This window comes from Drosophila innubila, chromosome X (genome assembly GCF_004354385.1).
Source record: "Drosophila innubila isolate TH190305 chromosome X, UK_Dinn_1.0, whole genome shotgun sequence".
Lineage (NCBI taxonomy): Eukaryota > Metazoa > Arthropoda > Insecta > Diptera > Drosophilidae > Drosophila > Drosophila innubila.
The window spans coordinates 9,716,312-9,742,290 of record NC_047626.1 but is presented as its reverse complement, the minus strand read 5'-3'; the positions used below and the strand labels follow the sequence as shown (position 1 = coordinate 9,742,290).

At 40.4% G+C, this 25,979-nt stretch overlaps 1 protein-coding gene across 1 annotated transcript in view; it reads right to left on the bottom strand.

The window, feature by feature from the left end:
• The window catches only part of LOC117794172 (teneurin-a), a 135,597-nt gene continuing 109,618 nt past the window's right edge, over positions 1-25,979 (bottom strand). The window contains exons 10-15 of the mRNA XM_034634691.1: positions 24,619-24,738; positions 17,256-17,423; positions 16,990-17,182; positions 14,119-15,503; positions 11,257-11,786; positions 1-3,961 (exon numbers count right to left, since the gene is read on the bottom strand). Of these exons, the coding sequence (XP_034490582.1) occupies positions 24-3,961; positions 11,257-11,786; positions 14,119-15,503; positions 16,990-17,182; positions 17,256-17,423; positions 24,619-24,738 (6,334 nt within the window). The 3' untranslated portion in view covers positions 1-23. The remainder of the gene's footprint in view (positions 3,962-11,256; positions 11,787-14,118; positions 15,504-16,989; positions 17,183-17,255; positions 17,424-24,618; positions 24,739-25,979) is intronic.

Genomic DNA, 25,979 nt, shown 5'->3' with positions numbered 1-25,979 from the left:
CCATTTATGATTTAAACTAGAAGCTAACAGGCAACGGCTTCGATATCCGCATTCGCATCCGCATTCGCATTCGCATCCGCCGTCGAATCCTGATCATCACTTGACCAACTGAGACTGCGTCGTCGTCGGGCATTGGGAACACCCGCCGCACCACCGGTGGCTCCCTTCTTCTTCACAAACTTGATGTTGTAGGGATCCTCGGCGAGTTCCGGATAGAGGGCGACATCATGGATGTACTCACCCTCATAGTTATTGGCATAGCTCTGTTTGACAATCTCATCGGACTCCTGTTGTGTCCACTCCAATGCGCTGGTTAAACCACTTCGCAACGCCTCCTTCTCCCGATGCCACGCCTTGCGCACCGCCGTCAATTTGGCGTGGTGCATCAAACGCTGCTGCTCCTTGGCCACGGTGGTGCCGTATCTTAAATTGATGATCGCATGTGCTCCATGGATCTTCACATCCAGATAGTTGCCCGTGGAGGCCGAGGCACCACCAGATGAAGAGCTACTGCCGCTGCTAGCACCACCGTTAGAGCCGCTGCTTGCAACACCTCCACCTGGCGTTGATTCGCGTGTAATCTCATGGAAGGTGGTGTTCACCTGTCCCTGCAGACGCTTCAGCTGCTGTCGATCCTCGCTGGCGCGCCACGCATCCTCCTTGACGAAGAAGAACGAGTCCTGCTGCGCATTGTGCACCACAAATGTGAAGGGCAAGAGCTTGGAGCGATTGAAGACACTCGTGTAGACATCCCGATAGATGGCGTTCGCAGCGGGCACACTCGAGACAATCGCCTGGCCGTCGGCGGTGCGGGAAACCACAATGCCCTTGCCAAACGGTGGCTCCGTATCGGAGCCAATGCTGCGCGGCGATGGATCCATCACATCACATTTCAGTGCCGATCTTGGTGGTGCCGATAGCTGCTCAAAGTCGGACATGCGCCGGACATTGAGATGGGCGAGGAAGCCACTCTCCACCGCCATGGTGGGTATATTATCGAAGGGGCGTCGCATATTGAGGGAAATCGGATTGGTGGGTGGACGACCCCACAGTGCCGGTGGTTGCCACAAATCTCTGGCCAGTTGTGGCATCAGGTTGCCCACATTGAAGCCGAGCGTACGCATCCAGCTGGCAAAATCAGCGGGATAATGACGCTCCTGACCCACATTGATGGGATCGTTGCCATTGAAGCGATACAAATGGAGTCGGGTGGGGGTGATGATCCTTTCCGCCACCCGCTGCCAATCGGGCGACATCCACTGGCCAATCAATGGATCATAGACACGTCCATCGCCCATGTGCACAAGCGTCGTCACCTGATCCAAGATGCCGCCACAAAAATCGATGGGCAAATACAGATACGGATTTGAGTCGTAGACAATGTGCCCGAAGGGAGAACGCATTATCTCCCGAATACCCTCACCATACTGATTGAAGAGCATGAGGGGCGTGCCACTCTGATCCGTTGCCACATAATACTTATGCCGATACACCTGGGCATAGATCAGATGGCCGACATCGTCGTAGGTCAGCGACATCAGTTTGCCATCCCGCGGCGAATAGATCTGGGAGACTTCGTAGGGTCGCTGCTGGTTCGTATAGAAGAACTGTGTGACATTGCCAAAGTTATCCTTGCGTGTGGTCAGGCGCTTCAGATGATCGTAATAATACCGCACATCGAAGCGTCCCCTCTTCGAGGCGCGCACGAGCAGACCTTGGGTATTGTAATGGAATCTCTCCTCGCGCGCATTCTGCGCAACCAGACCGCGAGCATCGTATTTGTATTGACCCTCGCCGAATTTGACAATGCGATCCTGAGCATTGTACTCCATGGGAATGGTGTTACCCCGATAGGTAAGTGACAGGAGATTGCCGTTGTCATCGTAGCGGAAACCCCAAGGTTCCTGTGCCTCCACACCCACAAGCTGGCCATCACAATCCCAGGTGTAGTTCTTCACATTCGTATAGCTGTTGACCGCCATGTTGCGGGTGTATGTCCTCGTTTGGGAGATGCGACCATGCACCCCATAGGAGAACTCCATGCGGAACACCTCCAGGCGATGTATGGTCAATGCCATGCGCTGTGTCTGGAAGCGACCGTCGACGGTACGCGTAAATCCGGCGGTACCATCATGCAATTGGGTCTGATTCAAGGCCGGACGCGTGAACTTGAACTGGCCGATGAGGCTGGGCTGTCCGGTGCGTCTATCGTAGGCATAGGCCTGACTGGGCAAACTCTGGCCACCGATGCGTCCCTGTAGGGCCACCACCCTTAACTGGCTGTCGTATTCATAGCTGAACTTGGCATTGCTCAAACCCGTCTTGGCCACATAATCGATACGCTCCTCGGTCAAGAGTCCGGCGGAGTATTCAAAGTCCCAGCGATATTCGAGCTCACGTTCCGCATGCGATACAGTGCTGGGCATACCGGTAGCATCATTATACTGGAACTCACTCCGTCCATCGCCATGCACCACCTCCGTCAGCTGTCCGGCTGCATTGTAACGGTACACGATCCTTGCTCCGTCTCCGGGTAATATCGTCTGAAGCAATGCTCCCGCATGACTGTAGTGCTGCAAGTAGGCACGGGTGCTGCCCGGCGGTGTGTAGGTGCAACGTATAAAGCCAATGGAGGTCTGCATGCTAAAGCTGTGACGGGTACCCGACGGTAGGACCACATGTCTCAATCCTCCGGCGTCATCGTACTGCAGCACAAATTTCCGTTGACTGGCCAAACCGATCTCGGAGACAAGATTCCAATCGTTGTAGACAAAGGAAATGATGCCATCCTGCTGCGAGGTGATTTCCGAGAGCAGACCATGACGGTCGTAGCTGTACTTGAGTTCGGCAGGTCCCCAGGCCCAGCCTTCGACCCGATTGAAACGGTCGTAGGTGATATTCACAGGATAACCGTTTGCGGGGAAGTAGGATTTGGGTAGACCCGATTGATCGTAGGCCACTATCAAGATCGGTGTACGTTGAGCATCGTAGAAGGTCTCCCGATTCGTGTACTGATCGAACTCAACGCCAATCACACGCGATTGATTCACCCAGATCTCGCGATTCAGTGTCTGCTGAGGATTACGCACATCCCCAACCAGATTGTAAACGGAATACATGGAGTTGGTCAGGCCATCGCCCATTGTAACGCTCTGATGTGACCACATGGCCAACATCTCTGCCTCCACGGGCAATGCGGCCTCCAGCAATGGATGTCTGGCGACGGCAGAAGCCTCGACCACAACCCCATTTGCTCCATGAATGACCAGGGTATTGTTAGCCTTTAGCTCCGCATCGGCATGAGCTCGACCACGCTTCAGGAATGTGGATCGGACACCGCCTAGTACCAGCAGCTCGTTGGCATCTCCGGATCCGCCGACGCCATTGGACGTGACACGTTCCCGGGAGAACAGCGACTCGACGGAGGCATGGACATAAACAGTTAGTCCCTTGTTATCCGCCAGCTGTGAGGTGATGCGTACGATCTCACCGCTTGGCAGGATCATGCCCGTTACACGTCCGAATTCATCATATTGATAGATGTACGTCTCGCCGCCGGATGAACGGGAATTCAAGAGTCCCGTATTGCTGTCGTAATCCAATTCAATCTCCTGACGTCCCTTCTCGCTCAGTTTCGTCATAATGCCAATTCCATTGATCTGTATCTCCGATTTGTGATCCTGTGTATTCTCAATGGAGCTCACCACATTGCTGTAATCCCTGAGGAACTGTATCTTATTTCCCGAAGCATCCGTCACCGTCGACAACCGACCGAAGCTCGTATTCTTCGAGTAGAGGAACGAATAACGTGTCTTGCCCGATGTCAGATCCTTAGTCGCCACATGCTGGCCATAGCGATTGAACACATAGATCTCACTGGATGGCGGGAAGGGTATGTGGAATTCGCCGTTCTCATCGTGCGACGGCAGATAATGCTCCAAGGCGAGCACATGGAGAGAGCCTGCAAGGAAAGAGAGCGCAAATAACAACGTAAGAGAAAGGTAAGAAGAGATGATCAAAATTAAAGTAAGCTTATACAACTGACTATATAGCTAGATATATCTCTTATACTATATACCTAGGTATAAGCTAAACTAAAAAGGTTCTTAGTCTTATACAGAACAGAAAACATAAAGAGTTAGGTTAGCTAATACAAATTAATATATAAATGCCAGCTGAGAAGTATGCTACAAGTTTAAGAGTTCCAATTCTTATATATAAATTCCCCAGTATCACCCCTTAAACCTCCTCCTTATAAGTTATCTTTAATTCATTGTTATGTTCTATCATAAATAATTTTGTTTTTATTTTTATTTTTGGTTTAATTTCTGATTAGTTTAAGTTGCCTTGTAAGGTAGCAAGACACTCATCCTTTGTTAAAATTTTAGTATATTTTTAATAAAAAAAAAAAAAAAAAAAAACTGAAGAGTATGCTACAAGTTTAAGAGCTCTCATTTTTAAACAGTTGCAAACATATTACGCTTTTATTTCAATAGTTAACGCTTTTCTTTACCCAATTGCTTGCCTTTCAAACCAAAAAAAAACAAAAATAAAGAGCATACTCGACATTTTAATACCTTATGGGATTTAGGCATGACACAAAAAGAACTTTTTTGGGTTTCCTAAATTTCTTATATAACTCCAAACTGGAGTCACTGTGCGTATACTTAATATCCTAACTTTTTTCGACAAATTCCCTGAGTTTTCTTCGCTTAATTGTATGACCTCGACTTTTATAGCTCATATCTCCATATCTTCTATATTTTTCTCTCTATTTCTTTATTATAATATACCCCATTTGCTTTGATTTATGGCTATAGGGTATTAAATTTGTGTAAATACCTACAAAACGGTCATTAAATTGGTTTGTTGTATCCTCCTTCTACTCCTAATTCCCTCCCTTCAACTCTAACACTATCTCTGTTTTTGGCCTCATCCTTCCCTTTTTCTCTCACTCACTCAATCTCTCTCTTTCTCTCTCTCTCTCTCTCTCTCTCTCTCTCTCTCTCTCTGACTGCATTTGCTTAAGCAAAATGCCAACTTCTTCTTGGCAGCTGTTTGTTTTTACAACGTCCACACTCTGACTCTCCCCCCACCCCCCTCCAAGTGCCCCTTCTCCTATATTTACCTATAACCCTTCTCTCTTTTCTTTTCCTTTTTCCTTCTTCAACAACTCTTTCTGTTCACTTATTTTTGTTGTTTTCGCCTGCTCATAAAACGTTTCAAGTTTTAAAATCTCTGCACCAAAAACAAAAGTGTTGCTAGTTGTGCTACTGTGTGTGTGTGTGTGTGTGTGTGTGTGTGTGTGTGTGTGTGTGTGTGTGTGTGTGTGTGTGTGTCTGTGTCTGTTAGTGTGCCTTAAGTATTTTTGTGCAATTTGCTAGCTGTTGTCCATTATTGTTATTGTTATTGTTGTTGCCGTTGCGTTTCATTTTAGTTAGTGTTGGAAAATCGCTTTGGATTTGCATAAATTTGCTTGCTTGCCAGCTTTGCATGGCAAACACTGATGACAGACACTCAGACATTCAGATGGACAGACAGCGGGAGCATCAGACAGTTGGACAGCAAGACAGACAGTCAGTCAGATAGTAAGAGAAAGAGAATTAGATTGGAAATACATAGAACTTGCTGCTGTGAGAAAGCAACTGTACAAGACTGACTGAAAAGTACTGCAAATTTAGTGTTGCACAATTCTGTCGTGCTTTCTAGCGTGTCACGAACAATATCGATACAAAGAGCTTACAATGCGATTCAAAGGGAATACAAAATAGGATCATAGAAAACGAGAATAGTATTATTAAAGTAAGAAAAAAAGAAAAGAATTACTTTTGGAAGAAGAGCAATTATGCGAGAGAACAAGAGAATGTTGCAGAGGAAGTTTAAAAGGGAGAAATATAAAGGTTTCTTAAAGCAAAGAAGAGAGAAGCTTTTACATATTTAATAGTGAATTCATATATAAAAAACGTCTTTCTTATATATCGAGTTATTTACTCGTTTTCTAATATTTAATATTTATATATATTTAAAGTAAAGAAGAGTGAAGCTTTCATATATTTAATAATAAATTCATAAATAAAAAACGTCTTTCTTATATATTGAGTTTTTTACTCGTTTTTAAATATTAAAAGTCGCATCCCTGATTTATTAAAACTTCTTTTTATACCTCACTTTTTCGATCATTTTAGACTTCATACTTATAGACGTACTGTAACTCAATTGCCCTCTACAAGTTTCCCTAATTTTCCTATTCAAAATTGAGCTTGAAGCACGTGCTCAGCTCTAGTTAGAGTTGTTCGTAGCATTACTGCTGGCAGTAACTGTACGCAGTTTGCTTGAATCACAGTTGCAATTACGAGCATTCATTCATGCACTCATTCACAATTCACAATTTACAATTTGAATCATTATGCGTATTAGCGTGGCACACACACACACACACACACATACAACACTCACACACACATATAATACATATAATAAAATATTTAATAGATTGTTTGCTGATTGTTGCTGTTGTTGCTGCGGTTGCCTGTCAGTGCTGATTTGATTGCGTTACAGTTCATTTACCCAGAAACACAGCGCAGTGAATAAGATGGAGGGAAAGAAAGAGAGAGAGAGAGACACCCCATTATGGGGTCTCATTTTGTAAAAAGATTTCTTGCATTCCTTTTCATTTTTCGACCCTGGGCTAACAAAGGGTGCACAGGGGTTATTAACTTAGTTAAAAAAAGAAAGAAGAACACATAAAGTATATATATACTTAATCAGCATGAGCAGCTGAGTTCTTCTAGATGTAGGATTAACTTCTTAATATGTATTTTGTATGTATGTATTTAAGATATTATTTTTAAATTAAGACAATAGTCAAAGAAGCCCTAAATATTTGAAAAAATTCAAAAAACTTGCTTTAAGAAAATCTGTTTTAATTGATTTTATCGTGGAATCCTGGAATATTTTTTTTCTGTAATAAGCCTTGTAATTTTGGCTTGCATAATTAGAGTTTTTACCTTATAAGTAGCGGATCTCATAAGTCGGATAGTGTTCACTTTCCTACTAGTTATTATTTTGGAACTGAACCTGAAAGTCGGGCACTTTGTGGAGAAGGACAGAGAAAGGACATTGGCACAGCGCCAACAATTGAGCGAATTCCAATGCAATGCCAAAGGTTGGCGAGGGCGTGACACCGCCCCTCTCTCTCCTCTCTCTCTCTCTCTCTGTGGTATAATGTAATGTAATGTAATGGTAATGACCCCATAAAGTGAACAACTTGTTTGTGCTCGACGCTTCTCTAAAAAGGGGTTGTTGCCATTGTGTCGCCTTTACCCTACATCTACTTCTACTCCTACTTCCCTGCTTCCTCTCTTCTCAATGTATGTGTGTGTGTGTGTTTGTTTTTATGGCATACGCCCATACGCTCACATTGTATCGGTATTTGGTTTTGTGTAACTATCGGTCTATCGGTTGGTTGGTCGTTTATCGTTCAGCTTCGCTGATTTCAAGCCTCATTTGTTGTAGTGTTGCGAAATGTCATTCAAATCGCAATTACTCTCCACTCTCTAGTTTTAAGAGTATCTTAACAACTCTCAGATTATATACTTATTTTTTCTCGTACCTTATATACTCCATTTATTGACGGTTGTGTTCAATACTTTCCCTAAATTGGCATTCTGCGAACTGTTTTCCTATCAATCTTTCTCACTCAATTGCAGTCTTTTAACTTCTCTTTGTATCTATTTTTATCTACTGCATTTTTCTCTCTACTTTTTTCTAGTGATCTACATATACATAAAATCAAAAATTCCTCTTTCGCCAAAGCAATTTTCAACTACTTCAACTCTATTATTTTATTTTGACAATCAAACGAGTTCATAAAATCCATTTTTATTAAAAATAGTCAACTCAACTGAAAAATAATATTTTTTATTTTTCCTCCTCTTGCTTTTTCTCTCTGTATACATTTATTGTTTCTACATCTTTAAATTGATGCTCTAAATTGTAGTTGTATTAAAAACATATCTGAATTTCTTTTTAACTTAAGAAATATGACAGCTGAAGAAAAGAACACACTCTTTTATTCATAGGCAAAGAAATTCTTAAGTTGTCAATCAAAAAATAAAAAATAAAAGAATATCAAACAAACAGATGGAAAAGGGAAAGAAAACTTGTTTCCTGTGCGTCTTCGAAAACTGATATAAATTTGTCAGTTTTCTCTTTGAAGGAAATGAAACAACTGCAAACAAATTGACATATACACACACATATGTACATATATATACACATACATACACACACGTGTAATTGGGGGAAAATGGTACATTTCCTTTATTTGGCAAATTTCGATCGTATTTTCTAACTTTGTATTTTTGCTTGAATTTCGAAATGTAGGAAAAATGAGGAAAAATTGTTAAATGCGAGCAACAAAAGCAGATGTTGAATTTGCGACACATTGCAAAACACAAAACGTGGCAATAATAATAATAATAATAATGTCAATAGGAGCAATGACATGATGCACAACAACAACAACAACAACAATTGCAGCAAAAGCAGCAACAACAAAGTTGACCAATTGTCACAGTTTGTTGTTGTTTTTGTCGGTTGTAATTGGCCATTATGGCTAAAGCATGAAGCGACTGGGGCAGAGAGGAAGAGTGAGAGAGAGAGAGGGAAAGAGAGAGAGAGGGGTAGACATTGGTTGTGAGTCAAGTAAAAAAGCGAAACCAATTTCCGTCACAATTCGAACCAGGACAAATTAGGACGTTGTAAATACACACACACACACACACACACACACACACACACACACACACACACACACACACACACACACACACACGCACTTGCTTATACAGCCAGGTAACAGGCAGAGTTGGCCAGAAACAAAATGGCCGCCAATAAATAACGGAGCCAAAGTTCTTCAACAACTGCATGAAAGAGCAAAACGGCAAAGAACCAAAAGCAAAAGCTCAAAAAAACAACAACAGCTAAAACAGAGCGAAGTAAAACGAAGAGAGAGAGAGAGAGCAGAGTGTGAGAGAGAGGGAGAGTAAAAGGAGGCGTGGCAAGGTATAAATTTGAGTGCATTAGCAAAACGTAATTTGATAAGACCAAAAATGTAATTAATAAATTTCGACAATGGCCCAGACAACGATGACGACGAAGGCGACGTTAACGATGTTGCAGCTCGCCGGAAGCGGGGTAAATAGAAGCAAGGGAGGGGTGGAAGGGAGGGTTAGGGAGAGGGGCTGTTGCCGCGCAACACAAATTAATGAAAGGCAGGACGGACAACGTCAATGAAGTGGCTGAAGAAGAAGAAGCTAAAGCAGCTGAAGTCGTGGAAAGCAAATCAATGGCTATAATTAATCAAGTTTTAGTCCTGGGTTTGCTCCGCCAATCCCCCCTCCCCCCTTACAACCTGCCCTCTTGCAACCTCCCCTTGAGATGACGATGGCGACGGCGTCATTGGCCACGTGTGAGTGATTGCCAGCATAAAAGCAAAGCTGGAGAGTGAGAGCAAGCTGGCCGAGAAGTGAGGGGAAGAAGAGCAAGAAGTAGAGCCACGTAAAAAGAGAGAGAGAGAGAGAGAGAGGGGGAAACAGGGGGAAACAGGCAGGGGGAATAAGCGAAAAAGTGAAAATCAATCTTATTATCAACTCGACGCGAAATTGGCGAAAGTAATGCTCGCTCTAGCACGGACTTACCCCTCCTGCCTACCTGTTTCCCCCTGCCTTTGGGAAAGTGAAACCCGCTAAACCGACACCTTCTAATTTTCTACCCTATTCCAGCAACTACCAAATTTGCCCTTCTTTTACTTTCCTCTTCACACTGTGGCAACTCTGGGCTCTATGAGCATGCATTAATCAAGCGAGTGTGTGTGTGTGTGTGTGTATGTGTGTGTGTGTAGACAAGACATTCAGCGATGCTCAAAAGGTAGAGTAGCGTTACAGCGAGAGGAAGAGACAGTGACAGAGACAGAGACAGAGACAGAAAGAGAGAGAGAGAGAGAGAAGATTCCAGCAAAACGTAAATAAGCTTCATTAAAAGCTTACAGCTTAAGTGCCAATCCATGTGTATGTGTGTGTGTGTGTATGTATGTGTGAAAAATTGTTGCGTTAATTGAAAGCGAAACAAAGTGAACGGACGAAAGCGTGTGAAAGATAGAGAGCGAGAGAATGAGGGAGACAGAGACAAAAAAGAGGACCATCAAAGGTTGACGAGCGATAAGAATTAGAGCAATGACAAAAACCTCATTTTAAGGGGGGCAACGAAGCGGGTATTGGGAAAGTTCCCAGGTCTTCAAAGGGGGCAGGAAGAAGGTCAAACTATGCTAATTACAAGCCTCGAGCTACAGGAACTTACATATAATAAGCAGAAAAAAAAAATAAATATCCATTGAAATCGAGTTAAACAATCCACAGCTTTCACTTTCGTTTATCTTACTTCTCGTTGCTTCTTTCGCATTCCTGCTTCTTGACCTTCTTCTCGTTTTGTACTTCTAATACTAATACAATTCTATCACTTTTCTTTGTCATTCATTTACTTCTCAATTAGTTTGTTTACTTTTACTTCTTTACTTCTTGTTTTGCTTCTTTTGTTGTTCTTAGAACTTCTTTATTTTGTTTCTCTTTAAACTTCTCTCATGACTCCTTCTTATGCGTCTTCCTTCGCGTTTCACTTTACTTCTCTTCTCACTTCACTCCACTATCAACTTCTTTCTTCGCTTCTCTTTAAACTTCTCAAATTCTTACTTTACTTTATACTCCACTTATGTTTTTACTTCTCTATTCTCTTCTCACTTTACTCCTCCATGCATTTCTCTACTCAGTTCACCTTTAACTTCTCCCTTCACTTGTTTACTTTTACTTCTTTACTTCTTGTTCTGCTTCATTTGTTGTTCTTAAAACTTCTTTCTTATGTTTCTCTTTAAACTTCTCTCTTGACTCCTTCTTATGCTTCTTCTTTCGGTATTTACTGAACTTCTCATGTTACTTCACTACTCTATTAAATTCTTTCTTCATTTCTTTATCTTTGTATTTATCAAATGACTTCTTCTTTCGCTTCTTACTATACTTTATACTCCACTTCTCATTTTACTTCTCTATACTCTTCTCACCTCACTCCTTCCAGAATTTCTCTACTCAGTTAACCTTTAACTTCTCCATTTACTTCTCTTCCTTGTCTTTATACATTCCCCAACTAAATCTATATGCTGTACGTATAGATTATTGTCTAAATGGTCTTCCGACTTGGACTCACCTTGATCGGCCACATTGATGACACCGTCCTGGGCCACAGCAATGGCTGAGATGGCTTGGAAGCGGGCGTTGGAGGAGAGAAGTGTCTCCGCATTGCTCAGAGTGCCGTCGTCGTTGAGGGTGGCGCCGGAGTTGAGATTGGAGCCGGCGGCGCCAGCTGTTGTCTTGGCTCCAAGGAGCACCGTTGTGGTGGTTGTGGGTCCGGTGGACATTAAACTGCCGCCAGCGACAATGCCAGCGAGAGTGGCCGAGTTAGCACCGCCAGCAGCAGCACCGAGACCGGCTGCCGCGAGAGCGGAGCCACCACAGACACAGGCGCCGCTGCTGCTGATGATGCCGAGGTTGTTGCCATTGGCATTGGCTGAGCTGCCATTATTTCCGTTTCCGCCAGATGGTGTCGTTGGCGTCGTGCCGCCATTATTGCGTGTCGGATTCACGGTCGTTGAATATGCACCGCCATTGCCCACAGTTAAACCACTTGCCGCGGAGCCATTGCTTCCATTTCCAATCGCACAATCGCAGGTTTGTGTGCTGTTAAAGGCAGAGAGAGTGGAGAAAGGGTAAAAGAAGAGAGAGAGAGCGTTAGTAATGCAACAGGAAATGCTTAGAGCGTTAAGCCAACCAACAACCGAACCATCCCAACCATCCGAACCATCCCAACCATCCCAAACCATCCCAAACCATCCTAACCCACTGTTGCCAGTTGTTGTCGTTATCTATGGCGCAGGCATCGTTTACATGTCGCGGACCACGCCTTGCGACTCCCACAACTTTGCTATGACTTCCAAAGTGCCCAAGCCGGAATGGAGTAAACAGACCAGGGCATGAAGCAGGGAAGGGAGTAGGTAAGGGAGTAGGGAGTGTGGCTTGGACGCGTATTTATGATGACATTGTTTGTTCGATAAACATTCTAAAAGTAAAGTGCAGAGTCCCTTGTTCTGGTCTGTTCGCTTGCCTCGCTTATCGCCAACAGCCGAACCCCTTAAACCACCCCCCCGCCCCTCCCCACTTGCTTCGAATTCCCCCCTTATCACCATGTCAAAGGAGACTCCTCTATAAAAAGGTTGATTTATAGTTTCTGTCGTTGGCGCTTCGTTTTGCGGTGTCTGCTAATTACTTTGCCACGTCTGCCGCGTCTGCCACGCCTCCAAGAGGATGGGGGAGGGAGACAACTGCTTCACAGTTTGGCAGCACCTGCGCCATTCCCAATGCTTAACCCTCCCCAACCGATTTAACCCTACTACACACCTAGAGTCCCAACTCATCAGTTTAGTCCATCAAATTGTGCGCCATAGAAATTCTATTAGATTAAATAAACTGCCACTGCATAAAGTAGCAAGCATATGAGTGTGTGTCTGTGTGTGTGTGTGTGTCTCATTTTTCCCTCTTCTCTCTCTCTCTCTGTCTCTATCTCTCACTAGCTGCTCGCTTGGGGCAGTCTCTGACAAGCAGCGAACCAAATTAATTGCTTTAGTTGGCAACACTTTTTGCTACACTCAACTCACCAGAGGGAGGGAGAAACAGACATCGAGAGAGAGAGGGAATGAAAAAGATCATCTAACAGTTATAGACACACTCTATAAGCAATCATTTCATTTCTATCCAACTTCTTCTAGTTTCATTTCAAGTCAATTTTTCGTACATTTCTCAGTAAATTTAGATTTTTTCAAACACAAATTCATTTGTAGTGCACTTAACAACACTGTTCATTTCTATTTATATACTTTGTTTATCATATTGTTTATACAAAGTACATTTTGCAAAGTAATATCATAAAAACTTAACAAATGTGTGTGTCTAAACTAATTTTGGAAAAACTTCGGTCTAAAATTTTGTCTCGAAACTTGATTTAATTTTATAAATAAAAAATATTATATTATTTGCCGCATAGTTTATCAACTTATTTAGATTTTGTAGGCATAAAGTTAAATGAAGTTAAAATAAAATATTTTAAAGAATTTAGCTCAACATAAGACGTTCATTTTAATATTTTAGTGTTCCAAAAGCACGTAAAATATAAAATTATAATTTATGTAAAAATTTTCCTTTCTTTTTCGAAACGAAAAGCTGACCATAAAATCTGTTCAGGTTTCAAATTTAAGAATTTATGCAATGCTTTTGTATTAACGTGTAAAATTTTTGTTGTTTTTCAGTCATTGGCGTTTTCATGCACTTGCCAACACTGTTTATTGTTCTACAAACTGCAAATCTGCCTGAGCAACAACAGCACATTGTGCAAATAGCCCGAGTGCCTCAGTGGCCATCACACACACACACACACACACACGCACACACACAGGAACACACACATGTATATGTAGATGTAGATGTATATACATTGCCAATGGGGAAATCCCCGAAATGTTCGAAATTCCAATTAATTTTTTGGTCAACGTTTGTGATGCTTTAAAAAGCGTTTTAATCAAGTCAAATACAGTAAACTCTCAATGCGACATATCGATTGAAACACACACACACGTACATTAATACACACATATATGCATAAACATATATATAGATATAAAAATGTATATATATAGCTGTCTCTGTCTGCGCAATTTCATTGATAGCCGACTTTTGGTATATTTGCAAAAATTTTGTGCAACAGCAGCTGAATTTTCATTATTTATGCTGCAGCAGTGCACCACCGCAGCACCACCGCAGCACCACCGCACCACCCCAGCTCCAGAAGCCAACGAGAGGCAATTGTGCTGCTATCGTTTGCCAAAATGCAAATATCGAAGTTGACCCCCCTTGATAATTGGGTCAAATATGCGCATAAACAAGTTACAAGCTCAGGCACCCATCAGTGGGTCAAAGGGTCAAACTAAGAGTGAGAGAGAGAAGGAGAGAGAGTACTTACCCTGTGCCCTCCTGTTTGCCAGCAAAATAACGCATATTGCCAGCTGTGTCCACAACGCGAATGGAATTGATACGCCGCGAATCGCTGTCGGCAATATAAAGATCGCCAAAGGGTGAAAAGGCCATGGCCAACACAGTGCCCAAGACATTATCCGTTGCCGTCTTGTTCACGCGACTGTCCTGACCATTGTTGCTGCAGTGCAGCGGAGTGCCAGCCACAACGCGTATCTTCATGTCCGAGGTGAGACGCAGGACGAGACGATCATCGATGAAATGCAGCGATCCATCCAGTGGACTTAGGGCCAAGCCTGTGGGCCATTGCAGCTGAGCCTGATTGGCCATAAGGGTGCCGGAACAAGGAGCGGGACTCCAATGATTGTGATGACCATGATGGCCAATGAGTGTGTGAATAATGCCCTTGGGATCGACGGCTCGAATGTTGGTGCCATCCGCAATGTACATGGTACGATCGGCAGCGATCGCCAGGCCCTTGGGATGGGAGAGACGTGCCTGGAGAGCAGCTCCGCCGTCGCCGCAATTGCCCTCATCGCCGGGTATGCAACGCTGACCGCTGCCCACAACGGGCTCACTGTTAATACTCGGATCCTTGACCTTCTCCAGACGCAACAGTCGCAAGATCTGATGACGTTCCGGATCGGAAATATACAAGTGTCCATCGGCCGGCGAGACAGCGAGATAATATTGATAGGACACCTGGGTAGCGCTCAATTGGAGTATGGTAAAGACCTTGCCGTCGGGTGTAATGCGTCGCACGAGATTGAAGTCGCCCACATAGAGACTGCCGTCGGGTCCGGTGGCCAAGGCGATGGGTGTCAACAGCTTGGCATCCTTGGCAACGCCATTGCAGTAATCCGGACAATTGAGCGGTCGCTGTAGTCCCGTACCCATAACGACCTTAACGGTGCGTGGATACTCCTTCATATGAAGTGTGCTGCCGTCTCCCTTCTGTAGAATGCCCTCGTGGAAGTTGTAATGATGATGGATGTCCAGTCCCCAGCCACCAATGTCCGAGATGTCCACATCGTAGCCCTGCAGCTTGGCTGTCTGCGTTATCCAAACCGGAGTCTGGCACGTGTTGTGCTGGTAACCCACGGAAATCCGTGCGATGGTCACCCCGTAAACCTTTTGCCTATACACATTGCGTTTATTCCATGCGAATGTGTGAATGAGATTCGGATCGGCCTCGTAGGTCTTCACATGGAGTGCTCCCTCGATTTCAACACCCACATGCACATGGGTCAATGTCTTTGGTATTGTCTCCGAGGTCAGACGCATGCGCACAATGCTCAAGTAGCCCGAAGCCTGCGATGATTGATATGTGAGATGCAAATCGGAGCCGGGAATTTGAATGGACTCCTGCACGATCTGTTTGAAGACGAATAGAAAGAGCGGAAAAGGAGTCAATGATCAGTTTAATGTTCTTATAGATAGTGAATTCCTTTTGGATAAGAAAACAAAGAGAAATTCACGGAATCTTCAAAAACAATCCAGATGTCTATATCAAAAGAGTGCAACTAAGAACTGATGCAAAAGAAATTCAAACATGTTATAGCCTATTTCCACGACAGCACATTTGGCTCATTCGACGCCATTTTCATCATCTGACCCGAATGTGGACTTCATTTCAGTACAAAATCCGAATGATCATTTTGGCTCATTCATAATGAATGAGCCGATTTTTTTGTCATTCGACCCTGTGAATTTCAGTATTTTTTTATCGAACACGCGATGTTTATCGATAAACTCTTAAAAATAATCAATTATCACCTTAACCAGCTGTTTTCATCAATAAAAACGGTAGGCATTAAATTTGCGCCAATTATAATATCATAATAAATAATAAAATGTTGTTATTGTCTGCTTTTTATAATTTGTGCACAGAAGCCGAACAGCTGCTTTGCTTTAAGTGTCTTAACAGTTTTACATTTGGTCGTGGAAAGCCAAATATGAGGCACATTCAAATGTGAGCAAATGTGGCAAATGTGAGTGGTCGTGGAAATAGCCTATAAGATCTTAGAAAGGAATGATATATCAACAGTGGAACCTTTATGAATATGAAACTCAAAAATCAAGAAAGAAAAGGAATTAATCAGAAGAAAGAGTCGGAAATATGTGTTTACAAAGAATTCCCTACAATTGCACAAAAGAAAAAGTACAATCAAAAGGGAATAAGGAAGTTAAAAAAAAAACTAAAAAGCATAAAGACAGTTGACAAAGGAAAAAATAAATATTAAGATGAGAACACATAACTCAAAGGAAAGAGGTAAAAAGTTGCGACATTTACAGAGGAGGAGAGGAGGGAGAGAAAGAGAGACAGAAAGAGAGAGAGAGTGGGTTTTGAGAATGAGAATTAACATTACAATTGTCGCTGCCACTAAGTGAGTTGGTTATTAAGCCTTGCGGTCGACTTGAAAGCACAGCTGGCACACGGCTCGCATGCAGCAATTAAATGTAATGCTCTCCCACTCACTCCCTCTATCGCTCTCTTTCTATCTCTTGCTCTGTCTGTCTCTGTCTCTCTCTTTGTGGAGAATTAATGTATGTGCTTGTGCTTGTGCCTGAGCGTTGTGTTAGATGCAAAGTTATAATGTCATTAAGGCGAACTTTAAATTAATTAAAACTACGCAGAGTCCAGCTGCTGCCAGGACCGCTAATTAGGAGTGGCATTAGAAAGAGAGAGCAGGCGATAGACCTTAGGAAAAGGAGACGAGGATGAGTCAAAAATGAAGTAGAAGATGTCAGGTAAAATTTTAAGTAAAAGACAAAAGACAAAACGGGAAACAGGCAAAAGCAGAGCTAAGAAATGGAATGGGACAAGTAAAAGTTAAAGATTCGGTAATTGTTGACTCACCTGTGTCTCGGCAAAGATAACCCTCTTGCCGGGCATCGCCCCGACTCCATTGGGCATCCAGGTGCTAATCAATTGTGGCTTGAGCTTCTCATGATCATGATCCATGCAAATCTTGCTCGCATCGTTTGCCTCATCGGCCGTATGATAATGTATCGAATTGAGGAATGTCAAGGCCGGATTCAATGGTGCCACCCTATGAGAATTAAATCAGATACAAAGTGTCAGTGTGACCGCACCACAATTGCACCACATATCGGGCAACTTACTTGATATTGCGACTGGTGGTTTCATCGTCGTCGCTCAGTTGCATTTGCACCGGTGGCAACACCACAATGCGATTCCAGGGTACAAACACGGTGCGAGTGAGTGGACGGAAGGGTGAACGCTGGAATTGCAGGGTAACTGCACCACCGCCATTCACCAGCACATCAAACCTATTAAAAGAGGGTTGGAAAGAAAAGAAAGGAAAAGGGTTTGTATTACGTACAAGCTATAACAAATTATTTGTTAAAAAACAAATATATAAATTAATTATCATATAATATTTTATATTTTTATTTAAAAAATGTATTTTTAATATATTCTAAAAAATATGTTTACAATTTTGAAGCTTTGCTTTTATCTATATATATAAAACTGTTTGTCCTGACTGACTGACTGACTGCTATTCGTGCAGCACAAACGGTAAGGCCGAGGAGGATGAAATTTGGGCACAACATTGCTGAGAAAATCGTATCGTGCAATAAAGCGGCATTTTGCGAAATTCGCACTGGAAGAGGGTCAAATTCGTACAATTTTTCGTGTCAAACACAAACACGAATGCACGACTCTAAAACAAAGCCTTCTCACATAACTCTTACACACACACACACACACACACACACACACACACACACACACACTTCTCGACATTAGTAGAAAAAGTTGTGCAGCAAATTTCACGGCACAAAACATGCAAATTAATATTTTAATGAACTTCTGGTAAACTCCATTTCTCCCTTCTTGTCAGGCATCCAGTCGTCTGTGTTTGACGCACGAGCTGAGAATTATGCATCCCCCCCATACTTCTTGTAATTTTCCCCTCTGTTAGCTGCCCCTGAGAAGATAATACCTCAATTGTTTGTTGAAATTGAAAAACTTTAGGATTTGCCAAAAAAAAACAACAACAACAATAAAAACAAGAAAATGAGCGAGAACTACAAACAATTGCTAGAGCATAAGTTAAGACCTTAACCCCTCTCCTTAACCCCCTTCCCCCCCCTATCAACGACGCCTTTGGGTCATGCGTTAGCCGCATTAAATATAATGATGGCGATTGTCGAGGGCCGCCTTCATTATTGCGAGTATTTTTCGCATTGGCGTAAGAAAAGTTGCGAAAAACTTTTACTGGCCGAGAGCAGATGGAATACGAGACCAAGGGTGGAAAAGATGAGGCAGAGCAATGGCAAAACAAAAGGAGAACAACAACAATTGTCTAGCATAGCTCGAAAAAGGCAAGTCAAGTCGCGCAGAAAGCTTAAGAAATGGCAAAACTTTTGCTTTGGAAATATTTAATTAATGTGATTTTTAATTGTGTTTGTGTCTGGCAGACAGAGAGAGAGAGAGAGAGAGAGAGAGAGTGAGAGAGGGAGAGTGGAGAGTTGCCACAAATTGCTGCAAACGATGCGACATCGCAATTGAAACTGCATTCTTCACCTGGCCAAGCAATTTAGTTGTGAAATTGCTGGGATATCGATTTCATTCGTTACACATGTGTAATTGTGTGGGCGTATTGCATATGGTTAGGGCACAGTGGGCGTGGCTGTATATTGCGGTGAAATAATTAAATTAAAAAAAAAAAAACTACATTTAATTTTGTAATAAACAAAAACAAAGCCTTTTTGTGTGTGTGTGAAGAACAAACATTTATAAACATTTCAATAAATAAGCACACATGCAAGCACAAACACACTCACAGCACACCGAAGAGCTGATACCCTTGCCGAGAACTGTATTTATTTTTGGATTGATTGTTAACAGATTAAAAATATATATGTATACTTCAAGGCGTCTGTCACGCCTCTTTAAAGCTTTACACAATTCATGACAAATTTATAATATCCTATGCAAGAGCATACAAATGAAATGAATTTGTTACAATTTTTGCTAATTTAATTTAAGTGTTGTCACGTTGAAAATCTGTTTACCATTTTTTTATTTTTCGTTTTTGTAATTATTGTTGGTTTTATAATAGTTATGCCGACCACACACACGCAGACAGAGCGAGAGGGGAAAGAAGAGAGAGAGGAAGAAATATATCTGCAATTGAATATGGAATATGGCAGGCATAGAAGGACAGCGAGAGGGGCAAGAGAGTGTAGAATGAGGTAATAGTAATGTCGAGAAGTACACACACACACACACACACACACACACACACACACACATTCTATTAATAAGTACGTTGCAAATGAAAAAGAAAACAAAAATGACAGCGACAATAATGCTCCTGCTGCACAATATAATGACTTTTATTACCTTTATTACTACACCAACAACAACAACAACAACAGCAATGGCACAGCAACCACAACAACAACAACACTAATAATAATCAAAACAACAACAACAACCGCCAACAATGCATGTCAAAGGACAACAACAATTGTAACAAGCAACAGGACAGCAAATGGAGCAAAGTTGAACAACAACAAAAAAAAATATACAAAAACCGAAAATAACCTAAGCTACAAGAACAGCAACAGCAACAATGACAACAACAACGAACAACGTAGAAAGTCAAGAGTCCACTCGACTTGAAGATACGCTGCTAATAATCATTTGAATGCCATTTCAGCTGTACAAAAGAAGCGAATGGAGAAGTTCAAAGAGATGAGTCGAAAGAAGCGAAATCAATGAGAAGCAGAAATGCAAAGATTTTGGAATTTAAGATGTAAAATTAAAAATAAAATAATAAAAATTAATGTGAGAAGTAAATCACGCAAATATTTGAGAGGTAAAAGGAGAAGCAAAAATATACACTTTGAAAAAAACATTGTATTTTTAACAGCAACAATATGTTATCTCTTCTTATATCTTCGAATTCACACTATTTTTTAAGCTGAGAAATTTTCGCTTATTTTTTTATTTTCTGCTAATCCCCTCTAGGCCAAACATTAAAGCCAAGTACCAACGATTTGTCTTTTGTACACAATGCACATTTCAATACACCCCTAAGGACACATTGCAGGGTATAGGCTATAAAAAGGTAATAAAAACTGTCATAATAACAACAACAACAGTGAGCAGCATGTCGTACTGTGCGGGTGTGTGTGTGTGTGTTTGTGTGTGTGTTGTGTGTGTGTGTGTGTGTGTGTGTGTGTGTGTGTGGGAGTGTGTGTTTGTGTGGCAAGCTTAATAAGGCCATAGAATTGAAATAAACATTATAAATACAAAGTCATAAAAACAAACTCGCGCGAACATTAAGAGAAACAGCGACAAAAACAACAGCAAACTGAATTAACAGCAAGCAACAGTGGCGCCGAAAAGTATGGCAACATATACTCATATGTATGTGGTTAATGACATAATGTAGAAACAAAAACATGGGATAGACAGAAGCTAGCTTAAGTCAACTAGCGAGCACTGTATGATGTTTGTACAGTGCAAGACAGAAGTATTCGCATCAGTTTAAGTTAAAGAACCAGGGAGCGTTATCATTATAAGTTTTCTTTTAAAAATCACGTTTTAATGATTTTGTAATAATTTTTACGATTTTCTTTACCGACAATCATTATTTTTGATCAAAAAAATAAGTTTCAAATAATGATTATAAATGAGTATGATGTTTGTTTTCATTTTTGCTTTTTTAACACAGAAGCCATAAACTATTGTTGAGTTTTATTTTGAGCAAAAAAAATTAAAATCATTATTTTTGACTTTTATTTTTTTGTAGTCTCAAAAATTATAAATTTCAAGTGATTTTTGTATTTAAAAAAAAAAAAAAAATCAATATTTACGTTCCCTGAAATAAACATATAGATCTGCTCTTGATATTTTTTTTCTCTCTTTGTGTTCTGCCTTCAATCTGTATCCTTAGATACTTTATTCTTGCTGCACTTTTATTGAATTTATTGAGCTTTTTGTCCTGATTGGCGTTGACAATGGAATAAGCAATCAACGAAGAGATCAAAGGGCAAGACATAGAAGGTTATTTTTTTTTTTTTCATATTGTTGTTTCTTTTGATAGAGGTGAGTTTCCATTGTTTCTTAAGATATCTCAAGCAAACTTGAAAGTAGAAAAATTTAATATATTGTGACAGTTTTAAATTGATATATTCGTGCTGTATTTTCCCGTTTCTTTTGTTTCTCTCCTCATTTTTAAATATACTGGTCACTTGGCTATTAGCTTTACTTTGATATTTAAGCATCTCTTTATTTACTTGCTACTCTCACATGTATCTTTCTGCTTTCTTTCTCACACTTGCGACTCTCTGTTTCTTCACTTCTCACTTTACCCACTGTACTTTACAAGACTATTTTTGTAATCTTATACCATCGCTTAGCGCAGGACTTGCATTTATAACCTTATCGGACACAATGGGCATACGAATGGGTAATGGAAATGGGGGAAATGGGGGAAATGCGGAAAGGGGCAAGAAGCATTTAGTTTATAGCATGCAATGGTGCAATATTTTCATTGCTCACTGTGTGTGTTAAGGCTTTGAAGGCTGCACATTTAATTTTATAGAGCACTGTGTTGCAGCTGCATAAGCCCAACACACGCTTCCCTCTCCCCTGGCACATCATGTAACCCCCATGTAGTTGCCATGTATACTCCCGACGTACGTATATTGAGCTAAAAATAATGTGAACATAAACAGAAATTATTGCACAGCTAAAAGTAAGAATGTAGCTGAAGACAACGCAAAAATAAGTAAAATAACTAAAGAAGAACAAAAGAAAACTTTAAAATACGACAGAGAGAGAGAGAGAGAGAAAGAGAGATGTACAAAAAGAAAAGAACAAAGTAGTCATAATAAAAATAAATAAAAACAAAACTGAAGAATTTATGCCCTGATGATGCTGTTGCCGAATCTTAAGCATTAAGAAGCTCTGAAAGCGTAGAAGGGAAGAAAAGAGAGAGAGAGAAGGCAACAGCAAATCAGGACATGTTTGTAATTTTATGTTTTCTTGAGCTTACACACACACACACACACACAGACAGCTGTGTTTTTATAATTGTTTACGTTGTTGGTGATTGCAAAAAGCAACACTGAGAAAGAGAGAGTGTGAGAGAGAGAGAGTGAGAGAGAGGGGGGTAAATGCTAACAACAGCAACAATTGTGAAAAATGGTCAACGTTAGCGGCATTTAACGGCCACTGGGCTAATGAGAAATTATGGCACAGTAGGTAAAAACGTAATCATTTCACATACAAACACACACCCAGACACACACACACACACACAGACAACCCCTAAAAACAGCAGCAACATTACATCCACATAAGTATGCTATACTTTTTTTTTTTGTGAACAAAGCAAACGACGCGTCGTGCTGCGTCTGTCTATGTGAGTGTGTCTGTGTGTGTGTGTGTGTGTAAAGTAAACACAAATAATCATCAGACAGTTAGTTTGTCTGTCTGTTGCACAGATTTTATTTGTGTGTTGTTGTTGGACATAATAAAATCAGCAGCAGCAGCAGCAAAGGCAAAAGCGGGTGCGAAATGTTTATTTAAATTGGCCAGCACACACACACACACACACACACAAACACACTCAGCTAGGCAAAAGGAAAATGTCAAAACAACAACAACAATAATAATGATGCTGCTGCTGCTTTTGCTTTTGCTCTGTGAACAACGGAAATCCTTTTTACCAAAAACAACTGCAAAAATATTTATATTAGATATATTGGATTGAATTGGATTGGATTCAACTTCCCACTCTCTTCTATTCGTCTATTCTATCCTTCGTCAGTTTTATCTACATTTCCATTTTCAATATTCCCTTTGCCAGTCTTTTTCTATGTGTGCTTTTGATTTGAAATTATCAGGCAACATTCCGAAATACGTAGCGAATGACAATTCAAATGTGCTAATAAAATATTTTTCTTAGCTTTTGTGTCTAGTCCGCTGATCACAGCATGTTTCGAGTTGTTTAGCCAACTTAAAACTTAAATTGCATGTAGAATATAATACAATTCATTGCAAAGAGAATGCAGATGAAACACTGTAAAGTGAGAGTTAAATTGGTTTGAAAGTTTGTATGCTGATTACAGGAATATATACTATAAGTACTAATAATTAAAATGTATAAATCTGAAGAGTTTTTATTATTTTTGAAAGAATCGCGTACATTAGAAAATGCCAATACTATTGTAAATATTTGTATTTAAATATTCGAAACACCTTAGTAATCTAGCACCTTTTTTCTTATACATTGATATATTCAAGAACTGATTTGCTTTTTGACTAACATTATTTGCAGTCGCTTTAAACTTTATTGAGCTGCAATTAATAGCATGCTCTTTCTTATTCAGCGCTTTTCATTTCATCCATTAAACCCTCTTATTCAGTGTACCCTGTAATTTGGTTAGCTATTAGTAAAGACTTTTCATGTGGTTTCACTTGTGGACAGTTGAGCTGTCAGTTGTCAGTTGTCAGCTGCCAGCTGCGAGTTGTGACTTGTTTTAATTTGACAAAACACGCAAAGTAAGTTTAGATAGGGCAAAATAAAAATGTCAGAGAAAACCACATTTAGAATAGAACTAATGTCTGTTTCTGTCCCTATCTCTTTCTCTCTCTTTCTGCATTTCAGTCCGTCTGTAGGTTCCACTGTCTGAGGTCACATCAAAGTGAAAGATTTAATTAAAAAGTGATAACTTATTTTATCTGACTGCGCACTTGGCCAGTGACCAACAAAATTCTATTAACAAAATGTAATCAAGAGAAAGCCCAAGCAGTTGGCCAAGACATGTCAGACAGTGGGACAGTGGGACGGTGGGACAGTGGAACTGTGAGCCAGGACAGCGCCAACTGGCTGACAAATTATGAAAAATTACTCATACGTAAGTAATTTGCATTTGAAGTTAGCCAAAAAGATTAAAGAGGCCATCGTCGCATTAAAAAAATTAATTAAATTGCATTGCCCGAAGCACTTGAATATTACGTATACGCTGAGTTGGTTTAACAGTTCTTAGTTTTTAGTTTTAAGCTGCCTCAAAGGCAACTTATCGAGCCAGATAACTTAGTTCTTGATCAAATTAAAGCATCAGTTTTTGAAGCATAACATTTTAAGATTATAATCTAAAACAATTTATTTTATATATATATTTTTTCTCTTTGTGCTTTTGGCAGAAATTTTATTTTGCAAGTAATTTGTGGAAATAAATAGCAATTAATGTTGACTGAATGATTGACTGACTAAGTTACTGATTAACAAAGAGCTAAGAAACTGAATTATTTAAAGAAAATTTAACTGAGCATTATTGTATTTTTGAAAGATTGTACTTATATAAAGATTGTACTTTATATTTCAAAAATAAAGTTAATTCCGTAAATAAAATGCTTGCAAATTCGAATTCGCTAGAGAACTTTGAATATTACATCTATATGGTATTTATGGTTATTTTTTTATTTTTTACTTACCAGCCGCCCTGTCGTGTCAGGGTGAAGCCAAAGCGTGAGTCACGATCCACAGAGACGCGAATGCCAACGATTCCCAGACCCTGGGGAGTTATCACCTGACCGCGCATTACCGAAACACGACTGTTCCAATTCCAATTATCGAAGCCAAATAACGCAAAATCCGCAGCAGAAACGTTGTAAATGGAGAAATGGTTGGTGGGTTTTTTTGTAAAAGAGAAAATGCAATTGTTAGTTACGTGTTTTAAATTGATTTCTTAATTATTATTGTTGTATCAATCTGTTGATATTCTTTCTTTAAATATATTTTATGTTGTTGCTTAAATTATAAAATTAAAGTGGTAAAAACATCGAGTTGTAAATTATTTTTAAATATATATAGAGAACTTTGTTTTTTTTGTGAATATTTCAAACTAATATCGATAAAAGTTAACAAATTTGCTATTGTTTATCGGTATTTATTGTTTTTTTTTGTTTCTGTTGTTGTATTGTTGCTCTAAATGAGTTTAATAGAGATAGAGAGAGATATTAAACATAATTATAATAAAGAAAAACGTATGCAATAAAATTGAGAATTGAGGAGAAAAATATTCATAAATATTTTATTTTATTTCATGTATGCAAAGTTTGAAGAGTGAGCGAAATGTGGATGATGGATGTTTATAACATGACTTTCTGTCTGTCTAACTGTGTGTGTGTCTCTGTGTGTTTGTGTGTGTGTGTTTACTTTGTTGAGTTTTTAATTTGTTGTGAAAATGTTTTTGCTTGGATAATTCAATTATTGAAAACAGCTTGGCAAATAAATGTATTCAATCTTATTTATATTTTCACAATTTCTGCCTAACTGTTTGTCCGTCTCTCTGTCTATCCATGTATGTGTGTTTTGTGCGTGTGTGTGAGTGTGAGTGTGTTTGTATTTGTGTTAGCTACAAAGTAAAAAAAAGTAAGCTAAATGCTCAAGTGCTTAGCTTGTTTTGTCACATTTCACATTTTCTCTTCACTTCTTTGTATAGGTGCAAAAAAGGCATTTGACACGCAGCTATGGAAGGCGGGGGAATCGATTAAATATACTCCTTTAGCCAAAGGCCAAAAGGATCTGTGGATTAACTGTCAGATTGAGGCTGCACTTGAGCCTGAAGTGGAACAAAAAAATCAACATTTATGTTCAATTGGAAGAACTGACATATTTGGTTTTTAGGAATAGGAAATGGAATTTAAAACTCATTGAACTGCGGTCAAAAATCAACTACAGGGTGAATTATTTGTACATATATTTATTTAGAAACTGTGCAGGGTTTATCGATTGCCGAGCTGAGCGATAGCGGTTACATCGATTATTTAACAGCAGACGTTGTTAAGTTATC